Genomic DNA, 15,863 nt, shown 5'->3' with positions numbered 1-15,863 from the left:
TTTGAGCATAAGCTTTCGTGAGCTACAGCTCACTTCATCGGATCCTTACAATGTGCACGATAACCAAGGTGGGCCACTTCCAGCACAAATCCAGGGTTTAACAAGAACGTCTGAGGAACAGTGGGGGGGGGGGGGGAGTAGAAGAAAAAAAAAGGGGAAATAGGTTACCTTGCATAATGACTTAGCCACTCCCAGTCTCTATTCAAGCCTAAGTTAATTGTATCCAATTTGCAAATTAATTGCAATTCAGCAGTCTCTCGCTGGAGTCTGGTTTTGAAGTTTTTCTGTTGTAATATCGCAACTTTTATGTCTGTAATCACGTGACCAGAGAGATTGAAGTGTTCTCCGACTGGTTTATGAATGTTATAATTCTTGACATCTGATTTGTGTCCATTTATTCTTTTACGTAGAGACTGTCCAGTTTGACCAATGTACATGGCAGAGGGGCATTGCTGGCACATGATGGCATATATCACATTGGTGGATGTGCAGGTGAACGAGCCTCTGATAGTGTGGCTGATGTGATTAGGCCCTGTGATGGTTGCCAACTGTGCCCACATATCTATTCAGGGGACACCAACAGGAGAGTGGGTTTGTGTGTATGTGTGTGGGGGGGCGTGGGGAGAAAACCTGAATTTGTGCTGCAATGGCCCACCTTGATTATCATACACATTGTAAGGAGAGTGATCACTTTACATAAGCTATTACCAGCAGGAGAGTGGGGTGGGGGGAGAGAAAACCTTTTGTAGTGATAAACAACCATTTTTTCATGGTTTGGGTGTATAAAAACATCTTCTGTATTTTCCACAGTATGCATCCGATGAAGTGAGCTATAGCTCACGAAAGCTTATGCTCAAATAAATTGGTGAGTCTCTAAGGTGCCACAAGTACTCCTTTTCTTTTTTAAATAGTTTGTTTCTCAGTGAAGTAACAAATCATACAGTACATCATAGATGGTTTGCTTGGTTATTAATTATTGTTATTTGATTGTATTATTTATGTAGTACCAACACTGTACATTAAATGTTACATGCATGCAGGTCGTGGTCTGAAGATCCTTGCTGGTGTCCATCAGATTAGCTCTACTGACTTCAACAGCTGAGGATCTGACTGGTGGAGAGAGGACTTTGCAAATCTATTCCTACGCATTGTTTAGTTATTGGCCATAAAACACTTTGAAACTGGCAGGTGCTGTATTCCATAGAGTGGTTGCCATTTGTAACAGGTCGGGGCACTCACCGACGCAGTGCCTCCTGCGGGTCAGTCCGGGAATTAGCTCATCCAGCTCAGGAGCGCCCTCTTCTGGCTGATTTCCCTGCCCTTACCTGCCTCTCTGCAGTCCCTTTATCTCCACCATATGTAGGCACCATGTCCATCCTGGACCACGGTGCCCCTTACCTTGGGGTGCTGCCCCTCACCTAGGGAAACCCACTCTCCTGAGCCCACCTCATCTCAGTGACTACTGCCAATCATCATCTAGCCCCTTCTCTCAGGGGCACACTGAAGTCCGAAATGGCCACTCATCACTGGCAAGGGGGTGGTTGGACCTGCTGCTTTTTCTTGCCCTGGCTGCCTTCCTGCAGCCCTAGTACGTCCTCAGGCCTTTGCTGCAAGGCCTCAGACTGGGAGGTCGCCAGGCCAGAGCTCCCCAGCTCAGCCTGCCCTTCCCCAGCACTGCTCTGTCCAAGGTACCCCTGTCTCTACCCAGCAACTAGGGCCTTCACCTCCTTCTCCCCAGGAGCCCTTCTTATACTGGCCCAGACGGGCCCTGATTGGCTGCCTCCAACCCGCTCATGATTGGCTCCCTGGGGCAGCCCTCTCCCAGGGCTGTTTTTAACCCCTTCCAAACCGGAGCGGGGTGACCGCTCCACTACACCATTATACAGCCAACATTTATCATCACCCTAGAGATGATGTCACAGTGATTTCCTATGCTAAGCATGTCTCTGATAGGCCAAAGTTGGTAGCAGCTTGCCTTTCATTGGTGATCATCAGGGATCCTAGTTGTCAGTGATAAACAAACTCCAAAATTCTCCAATAAAAAAAAATCCGTGTTTTCCCACGATTAAAATTCAGGTTATGTTTAGCGCTTTCCGTGTGTCTACAACTGTCTGCCTTCTCACGTAGTCTACAGCCTTGCTGTGTACAGTACCACACAGCACAGTGCCATCCACGTGACATTTGTCCTTGCCAAACTCAGGGACACGGGGTTAGGGGTGGTTTTCAGGTTTGTGGCCTCTTTTCATAACTTTAATTAGTCACGGCTGGAGGCTGAAGTGAAATTTGAGATGCATTTAAACATGAAGCTCTATACACCAGAAGCAGTTTATTGGAGTGTGTTTAGCTATGTACATTTAAAGCACATTCAAAAATCAACCACAAGAGAGGGAGGCTGCGCGCACTGAATACGTGACACTGATACTTTCAGTAAAATGTAGTTAATAGTTAATATATGTTTTAATTTTTTCACAAAATGTAAAAAACAAGATTCTCTGTAACAACGCAAATCCCGCATTTTTCCACGGCAAGTGGATTCCTAGGATCCCTGGTGATCATTGTAAGAATCAAGCACTATTTTTTAGGTTTGATTTTTAAAATAAGCAGCCTGATCCAGCTGCCATGACCCTTGCTCAAGCCAGCTGTCCCACTGAAACCAGTGCCCCTCCTGATCCCGGTGGAAATACTCCTGCTGACTGACACTTGCATGAGCCAGATCAGAATTCAGGCCCTTAAAGTCAATGGGGTGACGTTTTTCATTATTATTATTTGCATTATATTAGCCTCTGGAGGCCCCTCATACCGAGTGCTGCACAAACACACAGTGAGAGAGATTTGCTGCCCAGAGACCTGGCAGTCTAGCCAAGACAGCTGAAGGGCTGCAAGGCGACAAAGGCACAAAGTGGTGCAGCGACTTGGCCGAGATCACACAGCAGGTCAGTGGCAGAGGTGGGCCTAGAACTCAGGTCTCTGAAGGGTCAGTGTAGACCTCTGCTTACAGCCATCTTGAGCAGGGAGCACTCCCATTGGGACGGATTGCAGGCTCAGGCCCTGTGTTTGTATCGCAGACTAATACCTCGGCATTACAGACACGCTAGCCAAGGGGGCATAGCCTGGGGGAAGAAAGGCCCTGAGAGGAACATTTCTTCCCTTTGGACTCTTGCATCCCTCAGTGCTCTGCTGTATCACTTGTGCCGGGTGAAATCCACGCCCTAGGGCTTGAGCGGCATGTGGAAGATTCCTAGGTCTCCCATAGCCCCTGGCTCAGAGCTGAGCCCCAGCTGCTGTGCCAAGACCTGGCCCTTCCTATTTATTGCAGATGTTTAAAAAAGCTTTTGTGTTGCAGAAGCAAAAGCGCACAGTGAGGGCTGGTTTCTTTGCAGGGGCTTGTGCATGGACATAGGTCTCAGCGTGACCCAGGGAAATTACTTTGTAGCCCTGCTCTTTGGTTTGGATTTTTCAATGTGGAATTGTCTCAATATGTTTCTGTTGCATTCAGGGCACCTTCCCTTTCGGGCCTGTAACTATGGGTCAGTTGTACCAAAGGACTGTGTAGCCTAATGGGTAACGTGTCTGGTTTGAACTTCCAACTCTTACTGGGGTTATACTTTTATTAAATGTCTAAGCAGACTGCTCCATCACTGAGCTTCTAGATAAGTTCATCCTTGAACCATGTCTGTAAAGGGAAAAAAATCCAAAACGTTTGCAACATCAGTAGATCCAAGCTGGAAAATAAAAATTTCAGCCATGTAGAGATGCCTATGCAATCCACTGGCAAAGCATGTGTCATGTCCCCCTCAACTGGCTGGCCCCTATAAGGATAACGGCCTAGTACTGCTGTTGCTGTTGAAGTTACTCCTTTAACTCAAGTGGTAGAGGTTGGTTCAGTAGAGCTGAAGGTTTGGGATGGAAACCCTGCTGAAGACCTATGAGGCAGGGGTTCATTACATCTCAACAGCTCGGTTAGAAAAGGGTTAACTTATTACATTTAAAGAGCAACATGCAGATACGGTAATTTGGTCTCCCCTTCTGCGATTGACTGAGGCCTGATCTACACGACGTACCTACTTCAGTCTAACTATGTCGCTCAGAGGCATGAAAAATCCACACCCCAGAGTGATGTATCTATGCCGATCTTCACCCCCCCACCCCCATGTAGACAGCGCTATCTTGGTGGGAGAGCTTCTGGGGCCGGCATAGCTGCAGCCTCTCCCATCGGCTTAGAGCGTCTTCACCAGATGCGCTACAGCGGTGGAGCTGCGCCGATGTAACTGTAGTGTAGACCTGCCCTAACTCACTCCTGGGAGCTTTAAACTGGGGAGTGGCAGCTCCGTGTGTCACATCAGCCACCCAGCAGGGCATAAAGTCTAGTGGTTAAGGACTGAGAGTCACGTCTTCTGGGGTCTGGTCCTCTCTCTGCCCCTGAGCAAGACACTTCCCCTCTCTGTGCTATAGGTTCCTCAGGTGTCAATGGGGGATTGCATTCGTTGCACAGGGGGGGCTTCATTCTTTAAAAGCTCAATCTTGCCAGCCCCTTACTTAGTCAATGGGAGACATTCCATGTACTGAGGGCTTGCAGAATAACATGGCTGCTTCCTGAGATATCAGGGCCCAGATCCTCAGCTGGTGTAAATCCTGTCACTGCACTGACTTTACACCGCTAAAGATTTGGCCCTTCATAGGGCTGAACTCTTTATTTTCCTAATTAGGGTTTTTATTAAAACCCATGAGATGTGCTGGCTCAGACGTGGTGTCGAGATCCCCACTGTGTTTATCGAGATCCCAGAGGGGCAGGGTCGTAGTAGTGCACTGTATTGTTATTTCTACATGGCTGCCTACATGATTCCAAATCAAATGGAGGACAGGTCGAGCAAGGGCTATTAGCCAGGATGGGCAGGGATGGTGTCTCTAGCCCTCTGTTTGCCAGAAGCTGGGAATGGGATGGATCACTTGATGGTGACCTGTTCTGTTCATTCCCTCTGGGGCACCTGGCATTAGCCACTGTCGGAAGACAGGACACTGGGCTAGAGGGACCATTGGTTTAATCCAGTATGGCCGTTCTTATGTTATATTCTTAAATACATCAAACAACTATATCCAGTACTATGTAATATTCAGATTCTAATTAAATGAGCATATGCAGAGATATATTGGCTGCCGTTCATTCTTGTCTCCTCTCACACCTCATTGCTTCTTCCTTTCAGAGAAGTAAATAACAATGCGGAAAATTCATCCTTGGTGTAATTTAGCTCAGGGGGTCAACCTGTGGGTCATGACCTAAAATTGTGTCACCAGAATGTGTCAAAGGGTCACGTAGGAGGCCTGGGTATTGGGGAGGGGGTCAGCTCCTGCTTCTTGGCAGGGAGACCCTGGCGTGGCGGGGGGAGGATGCAGAACCTGCCCTGCACCACCCCACAGCGGCAGCTCCTGCAGCTCCGCTCCTGTAGGGCTGGCTGGGCTCAGGCCCCTGCTCCGGGCGCTCTGAGCTGGTGCACAAGGTTGTGGTGCCACTCAGGTTTGGCCCAGCTACCCCTCTGTCAGGTGACAGGGTGCAGCCAGGCCAAATCTGAAGGCGCAGCAGTGTCACCCATGCGCCGGGTCACAACACCAGTCATGCAAATGTGGCCTGGCTGGCCACCCGTCAGCAAGGGCCAAACCTGAGCAGCACTGCACCCCCTGAAGGTCACAACACCGGGAGAGGGGACCCAGCCGAGCCCAGCCAGCCCCATGGGACAGGAACCGCAGGAGACACCACCATGGTATGCAGGGTGTACCTAGTTAATACTTGTTACATTAATGTGTATATTGTGGATACGAAATGTGTAGTAAACCAGATGTTTTTTGCATTAAAGCTATTTACTGGGTCATGACGGGCCGTCAAGGTTACAAATGGGTCCTGAGCCCAACCAGATGGAGAACCACTGGTGTAGATGGACTGGAATTCAGTCCAGTATTTTGTTGCATCAGGATCCAGTATGTGGGTGGTCCCTCGGCTATTCATGAGGAAGCAGCAAGTCCCAAGTGAATTGCTTGTATTCAGTTATTACACCAAGAACATAGTGGATGAAATAGCTCACTCAGCGACTCCAAAGTCTGGCATCTCCTTGTGTCACCCTAGCCGGTGTCCTCTCGCCTTCGCACCTCCTGCTGGATACAGGCAGTGTCCACAAGACGGCACTAAGCTGCAGTCTCCACTCTAAACAGATGAAGAAGATGTTTATTTCTTCCTGGGACCCACCTCCTGTTTCTGTAAAACACGGGAGGTCATTGTCCCACTCTACTCAGCACTGGTGAGGCCCCTGCTGGAGTTCTGTGTGCAATTCCGGGTACCACACTTTAGGAAAAATGTGGACAAGTAGGAGAGAGTCCAGAGGACAGCAGCAGAAGTGATAAAAGGTTGAGAAAACCTGACCTGTAAGGGAAGTTCTAAAAAACTGGGCAAGTTTAGTCTTGAGAAAAGAAGACTGAGGGGGGACCGGGTAACAGTCTTCAAAAAAGACAGTGATCAGTTGGAACAGGCTCCAAGGGAGGCTGGGGAACCCCATCACTGGAGGTTTTTAAGAACAGGTTAGAGCAGGGATTGGCAACCTTTGGCCTGCGGCCTGCCAGGGGAAGGCCCCTGGCGGGCCGGGCCGGTTTGTTTACCTGCCATGTCCGCAGGTTCGGCCGATCGCAGCTCCCACTGGCCGCGGTTCGCCGCTCCAGGCCAATGGGGCTACGGGAAGCGGCGGCCAGCACATCCCTCAGCCCGCGCCGCTTCCCGCAGCCCCCATTGGCCTGAAACGGTGAACCGCGGCCAGTGGGAGCTGCGATCGGCCGAACCTGCGGACGCGGCAGGTAAACAAACTGGCCCGGCCCGCCAGGGGGCCGTGTGCCAAAGGTTGCCAATCCCTGGGTTAGAGAAACAGCTGTCAGGGATGGTCTGGGTTTCCTTGGTCCTGCCTCAGCACAGGGGGCTGCACTAGTTGACCTGTCGAGGTCCCTCCCAGCCCGACATTTCTATGATTACATCTCTCTTGGTGTCCTGCTCTGCAGCATTAAAACAAAATAGCTTCTGACCCTCTGCTTGTGAAGAAAACCTTCCTAATGTGACACAATTCATTGCTAGCTGCAGACAAAGAGCCTGAACCTTTAGCTCTGAAAGGTGTGAGCTGCTCTTGATCCTATCCATGGACTGTTAACTGGCACTCCGTGCTGGGTTCCCTGCCCAGTGCTGTCCCAGGTGCCCACAGGGTTGCCAACTCTCATGATTTTGCCAAGAGTCTCATGACAATGATTGTTTCTCCAGCCCCGGGCCTCCCCCGCCCCGTGCCCACTCTCTCTCTCACACACACCGTGCTGCAGCAGAGCCATGCATTGTACAGCGAAAGCTAGAGGGAGCTGCCTCTTCCATCTCTGCTCCTCCTCCCGGAACCAGACACATGCACGGGCCAGATGTGGCAGAGTCAGCCTCTGCAGCACCTTCTTGTTGCCCACTGGGATATTACTCACCCTGCCTCAGTTTCCCTCAGTCCGTGGTTGGCCGCTGCCTCCCACGTGGTCTGATGCTGCGGCAACTTATCCCTCACCCAAAGTTCCCCTCCCAGGAAACCAATGTTCCCAAACAAATATAACAAAATCAACAGAAGATGCTCTGTCCCAGCCTTGGGCGGGACCCCATCCTTCTACTCGGGTTTAGCTAGTTACCCCTCACCAGCGCTCCCTGCCTTAGGCCTGCCTTTCCTCCGGGGAGACTCCCAGGCACTGATCTCTCTCTGTGCCGGACACAACCTTAGACAACAGTCCCAGGGGCAGCATGAACAGAAGGGCCTTGGCCCCTCGTGGACTCAGCACCCTGTTCTTTCTGCTCCTCTCTCAGGGCTTCCTCCGGGAGCCTCCCCTCTTCCGGGGCCGGTCTCCAGAGCCTTCCACCCTTCCGCAGCGCCTTGCCCTAACAGCTTGCTCGCCCTTTGTTGGCATTGCAGGACCCCTTCCCAGCCGGGTTTAGTAACTGACCAGGGCCGCCTGCTCCCTAGCCAATCGGGATCAGCTGGGGGAGGTGATCTGTCACAGACTGGACCCAACTCTCCCTAACGGGCCAGCCAGCCTGTGACGCCAGGCCTCTCCCTTCGCATACAGTCCAGTGGGGCAACTGGTGGAGGAATCTCACCTCCCAGAATGGCCTGCGTGCCCGCAGCTTCCTCAAGGGCTGGTGAGTCCGGGAGAGTCCCTCTGCCAGCCTCTCCCACTCCTGGTCCTGCAGAGCTGGGCACTATCACCACCACGGCTCCTTCCCGGAGCGAGGCCCCTGCACAGCGCCCCTAAAAGTGGGGTCCCGCAGGCCAAGGAATGGGGAACACGGACGGCAGTGGTGCTTGGCTGTGCTGGCAATGCATCGAGGGATGGGGGAAGGGAGCGCCCCTTGGTCCCCGGTCCCGTGCCTGGCGCAGGTTATTCCATCCCCTCCGTCTCCTTTGAGTCGAGCGCTCGGAGGCCTGTCCCCAGCAGGGCCAGCTCGCCCCGCGCTCCCAGAAGCTGGAGGTGCTGCTGGCAGCCAAGGCCCGTCTCAGGCCGAAGTGCTGTGGGTGCCTTTTATTTCTGCCTCTTCTTTTCACCCCCTCCCTGGCCCGGGTGCCTATGGGAGCAGCGCTCCCAAGCCAATGGAGGGGAGGTAGAAATAGCAGCCTGGCCAGCAAGCACCAAGCGGGCAGGTTCACGTCCAGCAGATGCCAGTTAACCGAGCTGGGGCTGCTGAAGGAGGCTGGCGTCCTCTTATTGTTATTGCCCAAGGTGCCCAGCCAGGGGCGCTGGGTGGGCCCTGCAGGGACGGGGCTCTGTGCACCGAGGGCAGAGCTGCAGGGTCTCCTCTGCCCGTCGCTCCCCCATAGAGACAACCCGACATCTCTGCCTCCAGACCTACCCACCACCATCCAGCCCCAGATCCCGCCTGCCCCGCTGCTCCTCTTCTCCACTCACCCCTGAGTTCCTGGCACCGTCTCTGCAAAGGCCCTTAGGCCAGGAGAGAGAAGGACCTGGCTCAGCCCGGCGTGTCCATTACGCTGGCTGCTTTGCCACTTCCCAGCTGGGAACTCCAAGCTTCCTCTGGTGAATTCAGGGGAGAGGAGGAGGAAAATCAAGGGCACCATTTCAGATTTTGGTGAAGGGGGGGAGGCAACTTTAACTGTGATTCCAGGGGTTACGTAGGCACCTGAAAACTCTAAGGGAGGCAGATAACTTAACAATTAGCTGACAGGAGCCATGTATCTAATTCCTATATAAAAGAAAAAACATTTAAATAAATATTAGACCCACTCAGCTCTAATATAACATGTTCTTGTTGTGGCAAGTCACTTAAGGGACACCAATTAGGTTTAAAATGTTAATGTATATTCTTACTTTGTTACTAACTCTGCAGAGAGAGAGAGACCCCATCAGGACTCCTGGGTTCTACCCCAGCTCTGGGAGGGGAGTGGGGTCTAGTGCAGGGGCGCCATTTAGGAGGAGATGGGTGGGCTCCTGTCCCCACATCGAGTTTTGAACCAGAGATCTGCTCACAGTGCATGCCCTAGCCCAGCTCTGGAAGGGAGTGGGGTCTAGTGGGTTACAGCACAGGGCAGATACATCTGGGTTCTATATAAGAACATCAGAACGGCCATACTGGATAAGACCATTGGTCTATCTAGCCCAGTATCCTGTCTTCTGACAGTGGCCAGTGCCAGGTGCCCCAGAGGGAATGAACAGAACAGGGAATCATCAAGTGATCCATCCCCTGTCGCCCATTCCCAGCTTCTGACAAACAGAGGCTAGGGACACCGTCCCCGCCCAGCCTGGCTAATAGCCATTGATGGACCTGTCCTCCATGAACTTATCTAGTTCTTTTTTGAATCCTGTTCTAGTTTTGGCCTTCACAACATCCTCTGGCAAAGGGTCGGACTGTGAAGAAATACTTCCTTTTGTTTGTTTTAAATCTGCTGCCTATTAATGTCATTTGGTGGCCCCTAGTTCTTGTGTTATGTGAAGGAGTAAATAACACTTCCTTCTTTACTTTCTCCACACCAGTCAGGATTTTATAGACTCTATCATATCCTCTCTTACTCCTCTCTTTTCCAAGCTGAAAAGTCCCAGTCTTATTAATCTCTCCTCATACGGAAGCCGTTCCATACCCCTAATCATTTTTGTTGCCCTTTTCTGAACCTTTTCCAATTCCAGTATATCTTTTTTGAGAGGGGGCGACCACATCTGCACACAGTATTCAAGATGTGGGCGAACCATGGATTTATATAGAGGCAATATGATATTTTCTGTCTTATTATCTCTCCCTTATTATCCCTTTCTTAATGATTCCCAACAGTCTGTTTGCTTTTTTGACTGCCGCTGCACCTTGAGTGGGTGTTTGCAGAGAACTATCCACAATGAGTCCAAGATCTCTTTCTTGACAAGTAACAGCTAATTTAGACTCCAGCATTTTGTATGTAAAGTTGGGATTATATTTGCCATGTGCATTACTTTGTATTTATCAACACTAAATTTCATCGGCCATTTTGTTGCCCAGTCACCCAGTTTTGTGAGATCCCTTGTAACTCTTCACAGACAGCTTTGGACTTAACTATCTTGAATAATTTTGTATCATCTGCAAATTTTGCCACCTCACTGTTATCCCCTTTTTCCAGATCATGTATGAATAAGTTGAACAGCCCTGGTCCTAGTACAGACCCCTGGGGGACGCCACTATTTACCTCAATCCCCTACAAAATACTGACCATTTATTCCTACCCTTTGTTTCCTATCTTTTAACTGGACTGCCTGGCAGTGCTTTCAGGATCATCTAATAATCCTTAATTTAATTTAATGCAAGCCCTTTGTTATCTTAATCAACCAGCCTCTGTTTATAACAAACTCCCTGCCCCAAGGGGAAAGCTGAGAGCAGCACAGAACTCATCACATTCCACACTCAAGCTCTGTCTGGGGCTAGGGCATGTGCTGTGAGCAGACCTCTGGTTCAAAACTCGGGGGGAGGGGGAGAAGGAGCCCCCTCAAAATGGCGCCCCTGCAGGAAGACTAGGATTAGGGGTCCAAAGAACATCCCTGGGCTGATGCCGTTGGCTCCACCAGGGAAGATTTGGGACAGACAGCCAGCGTGGAGAAGTGAAGCTCTGAGGAAAGTTTTGAAAGCAGTGGAGGCCTGTTAGATAGAGAGTGGAGGCCTGGCAGAGCAACCGAATAACACAGCAGCATGAAAAGTACTAAGGGCCAGAATCTCAGCTGGTGTCAATCAGCAGAGCTCATTCATTGAAGACTTGGAGCTATGCTGATCAACAGCAGCCGAGGATCTGGCCCTACATGATTAATTCGACATTTTAAGATGGGTTTCAAACCAACAAATCTAATATTGTTGCATCTCTCCTCCCCTGCCAGGCCTTTCATGTCCCAGGATAAGTTTGTTTTCCTGCCTTTTACCTTCCAGCACCTTAGTGCAAATTCAGCTGCTCTCATGGGAGGAAAGATCAGGCTTCCAGCCTATCACAAAAGACAGAGAGCAAAATGTGCTGCCGACAGCCATGGTTCTTTAAGCCACTTATCCATACAGCACCTAAGACTTTACGGTCCAAATTCTGGTCTGTCGAAGCCAATGGCAAAATTCCCATTGGCTTCAACGAGACAGGGGTCTGGCCCTTCCTGTGCAAAGCACTGTGGAGATATTGACTAGTCCACGGTAGGTAAAAATTGATTTCCTCCTTTTACAGATAGGGAAGCTGAAAGACACAGAGATTAGGGGACTTGCCCAAGGCCCAACTGCAAAGCTGGGATGAAAACTCAGGACATCACACCTCCCGGGCTCAGATACATCCCACGCGGCGCCCCCTTTCTCTTCTCCATATACACGTTTATTAATCCATCCCTGGCAATGAAAAGCAGTGCTGGGTTTGTATCTTTTAATAGAGCACGTGGGTGGCTGTGAAAGGGAAGGGCCAAGTCACTCCTATTTCTCCTGGAGGGTGTTCTCCCCCGGCAGATGAAGACTCTTGCTCCTGGAGGATTTGCTGCTCTTGGTCTTCAGCAGCATGGCCTGGCTGTTGGGTAGGATCCCCCCCTGGAAGACAGCATCGCTGCCCAGCAGTAGTTTGTGGAGGTCCTTGTTACGGCGGATGGCAAGCCGCAGGTGCCGCGGCGTGATACATCTCCTCGGGTCGTCCCGGGTGGCGTTCCCAGCCTGTGCCAAGAGCTCAGTGGTCAGGTACTCAATCACGGCAGCCAGGTAAACCAGTGCTCCTCCTTTGATCCGCTTGATGCAGTGTCCCTTACGCAGCATCTTCTCTATATGGTCCACAGGGAACTGAAACTTCTCCCGAGAAGACTGGGACTTGGAGTTTGCCTGAGGTGCCTCCCTGGTCTTCCCCAGCCCAGACATGATTGCAAATTCCTGCGGCTCAGTGGCACTCCCTGCAGTAAACAGCAACAGGAGCGAAAGAGGCTCGGATTGAGGATTCAACACTATGGCGGTGGGGGGAAGGGAGGGAGGAAGGATGGCAACCTTACATTTTGATTCGTTGGGTATGAACCAATGGGAAGCAAGATCCTTTATTAGCCAATGGGGATATTTCCTCTCTTTATGATGTCATTTTCATTAACAGCCTGTTGACCTTTGCAGTTTCAAGGGAGAGGTGAAGACGAGCATAGGTCTTTTTAGACAAGCTCTTGTGTAATATGATCTTAATTTACAGGATAATTCCTTTAACTCATCACGTTTACACACATCATGTGCAGAGGGGAGGGAAGATGTTGTCTTCCCCTAATGTCTTGCCCAAATACTTCCTTCTCAAACATGAACCAGCATGGGTTCTTCCCTGCGCACTCCTAGCTGATGGTCTCCTCGTCACTGAGCTACACAAGTTGGAGATGGACAAGACCGAGTAGTAAACACTCCCAAAGGACGGAGCCCTGCCATCCACAGCACTTTACAAAGGTGGGTAAGTATCACGCAGGATAAGTGACTACACTCACAGTGTGGCAGAATCCAGTCCCCTATTCTAATCCTTAGACCACACTGTTTCACATCTAGTCAGGTCATATCTAGCCCTTCTCCAGTCTTTTCCCACTACTTCCCTTCGGAAACTCTTCCACACCCTCATACTTCAGTATAATGAAGGCACTCAGATACTGCGGTGATTGGCACCAAGATAAGAACCTAAATAGACAGATGGAGATTACTTGCTGTCAGTAAGCTTTCCGGATATTCATCATATATCTGCCCTTTCTTAATCCGTCCCATTACTGCTAGTTCTCTCTTTATAACACCCTAAACAATTCCTCTTCCTGCTCGGTGTTTATGAGATCCTACTGAAACTCACGCACCTCACAGACCTTTGAAGCATGGAACTGACGTGCTCCATACCTGCCATTCCCCTCCAAGCTAAGAAACCCCATCTGCTTCATCCACCATCTACAGAGTCACTCTGGTCACCACACACGACCTTGCCCATCCTCCCTGGGTGGATGGAAGATGCCCTCCTCCCAGCCTTCAGAAACATGCCCCGGAAACACCTTTGTACCAGGTGCAACGTGCCAGATTGACAGCTCTGGATCCTGAGCAAAAAGGTGCAAAGCTTGAGGGTCAAAACAGCCTATATTTCCCCATACCAAGATGCCTCAGTGCTGGCCCATGAACCGTAGGTGCCCACCCCATGGGTGCACCGGGGCTCAAGCACCCATGGGGGAAAAATAGGGGATGTTCAGCACCCACTAGCCACAGCCGCCCAGCGAGGCTGACGTTTGGCGGCTGGCGGGAGGCGCTCGGGGGAGGGGGCATACCGTGAGTGGGAAGAGGCGGAGCAAGGGCGGGGCCTCAGGGGAGGGGCTGAGCAGGGGCAGGAAGAAGTGGAGTGAGAGCAGGAAGAGGCGGAGCGTGGGCGGGGCCTGGGGACGGGGCGGGGATGGCGCACCCACCGGGAAAAGTACAAGTCAGAGCCTGTGCTCATACATCACCAGCAATAAAGACTGCCATGGGCTGCCACCCCAAATAGCCCAGCATGGCCCCGCCCATGCTCTGCCAGGAAGGCCCCCTGCTGCTTGCCCTTCCCCCTCAGCCCCCCAGCCCAGGCAGGCTGGCTGCCCCTCTTCAGGGAAGTGTGCTGGAGCTAGGGCTGGGGCTAGGGGACTTGGGGTGGCTGGGGCCTCCCAGCGCTGGGGAGTCCCTGGGTGCTGGGGGCGCTGCCTGGCGCTCAGGGGGGATTGCGTGCTGCCCGCCTGGGGGGGCTGCATGCCGCCTGCCCTGCTTGGCACTCAGGGGGCACCCACCTGCTTGAGGCCTGGGGGGGGCCGTGTGCTGCCTGCCAGGTGCTCCGGGGGGGGTGTGGGGGGGCTGGCGACTGTGGGGGTGGGGGCTCTGGGCTCTGGTGAGAGGGGCAGGGCCGGCCAGGGGCTAGTCTCCGCAAGCTGGTGGGTCACCCACCACTCATGAAGACTGCACAATTAGAACATGGTTAACATGCTGCTGGTGATGCCTGAGGTGGACTAAAATCCAGCTCACTCACCCACTCTCCGCCACTGCAGGGCTGACAGAAGTAAAAACCAGTAAAAACTTTGTGTCGCTAAAACGTAGCAGCTCAGACGCTGCCTGTGCAGAGGGAGTAAGGAGCAAGACGGTGCCACTTTAAAGTTCCCGCCACAATGAAGTTCAAGAAGAATCAAAATTCAGGTAAGCACAGGGCATTAAACCTACTACGAAGCCTGTGACCAAGTGGATTTTTCCTCCTTATTATGTTGTATGCAAGCCTATGTGAATCTTACCCTTTTACACGATTACTGTGTGTGCCTCAGTTTCCCTGTGTATTGCACCAATGCCTGGGTGGTGGGGATAAGGGTGTGTGACTTTTGCCAAGACCCTCGGGGGCAGGTGAGGCAGCTCCAGCTGCCTGCACATAGGCGATGGCCAATGCCTTCCGTAAGCAGGAGGGGGATGCGACCAGGTGACACTTTGCCCTGGAAGCGAGAAAAAGACCAAGAGAAGGGGCAACGAGTGTGTCGGAGGTTAGGTTGCTGGAAGCTGGGCAATCTCCTGTTTGGGACTTGGAGTCTGGCCCAGGATTCTCCAAGATGGACTTTGCTGAAACTCACTGATTTCTGTGCTAACAAGCTCTGTTCTACATGGTGTTCCTTTTGACTAATAAACCTTCTGTGTTATACACTGGCTGAGAGTCACGGCTGGCTGCAGAGTTGGGGTGCAGGGCCCTCTGGCTTCCTCAGGGGTCCCGTCCATGTGGACCCACCAAGGGGAAGTGTGCGGTGTGAACAGCGGGTCTGAATGCTCTGAGGTCAGACTGGGAAGGCAATAGCTAAGGAGGCTTTTTGCCCTGAACAGCGTGCCCTGAGGGGAGTCACGTTACCCAGAGTCCTGGCTGGCTTCATACAGAGCAGTTCCAGAGCACAGGGCCTGTGACTCCATCACAAAGCCCAAGATGAAAAGACACGTGGGAGGAAGGGTGGTTTGGTCATTAAGGCACAGGGCCAGCATTCAGGAGACCTGGTTTTAGTTACCGACTATCACATACATTTCCTCTGGGGCCTTGCGTCCATTGCTTAATCATTGTTTAATCTCCAGCCCAGTATCCGACAGTGGCCAGTGCCAGGTGCCCCAGAGGCATAGGCACCAACTCCGTGGGTGCTCCGGGGCTGCACCGGCAACCCCCCATCAGCTCCCATCCACCCCCCAGCACCTCCCGCCTGCCAGCAAGCCCCACAGATCAGCGCCCCCCCGTCGCCCATTCCCAGCTTCTGGCCAACAGAGGCTAGGGACACCATCCCTGCCCAGCCTGGCTAATAGCCACTGATGGTCCTATCCTCCATGAACTTAGCTAGTTCTTTTTTTGAATGGAGATACTAGCACCGAC

At 51.8% G+C, this 15,863-nt stretch overlaps 2 protein-coding genes across 3 annotated transcripts in view; one reads left to right on the top strand and one right to left on the bottom strand.

Annotated features, from left to right (window-relative positions):
• Nucleotides 1-15,863, top strand: part of LOC141983413 (uncharacterized) — a 44,337-nt gene that overhangs the window by 14,095 nt on the left and 14,379 nt on the right. The window contains exon 1 of one of the 2 annotated variants that reach the window (XM_074946531.1): nt 14,654-14,671. The exons of the other annotated variant lie outside the window; for it this stretch is intronic. The gene's annotated coding sequence lies outside the window, so the exon portion shown is untranslated. Of the gene's footprint in view, nt 1-14,653; nt 14,672-15,863 lie in introns of those variants that run through there. 2 annotated transcript variants of the gene reach the window in all.
• On the bottom strand, nt 11,927-12,462 carry LOC141983425 (histone H2A-like). The gene has a single exon (XM_074946554.1). It carries the CDS (start codon nt 12,383-12,385, stop codon nt 11,957-11,959), a length of 429 nt encoding a protein of 142 aa, XP_074802655.1. The 5' UTR covers nt 12,386-12,462; the 3' UTR covers nt 11,927-11,956.

This window comes from Natator depressus, chromosome 2 (assembly GCF_965152275.1).
Source record: "Natator depressus isolate rNatDep1 chromosome 2, rNatDep2.hap1, whole genome shotgun sequence".
Taxonomy (NCBI): domain Eukaryota; kingdom Metazoa; phylum Chordata; order Testudines; family Cheloniidae; genus Natator; species Natator depressus.
This window is presented reverse-complemented; position numbering and strand designations above follow the sequence as displayed.

What these genes read in the sequence shown, in the direction of transcription:
- LOC141983425 (XM_074946554.1), bottom strand. Translation starts at nt 12,385, where the DNA reads ATGTCTGGGCTGGGGAAGACCAGGGAGGCACCTCAGGCAAACTCCAAG.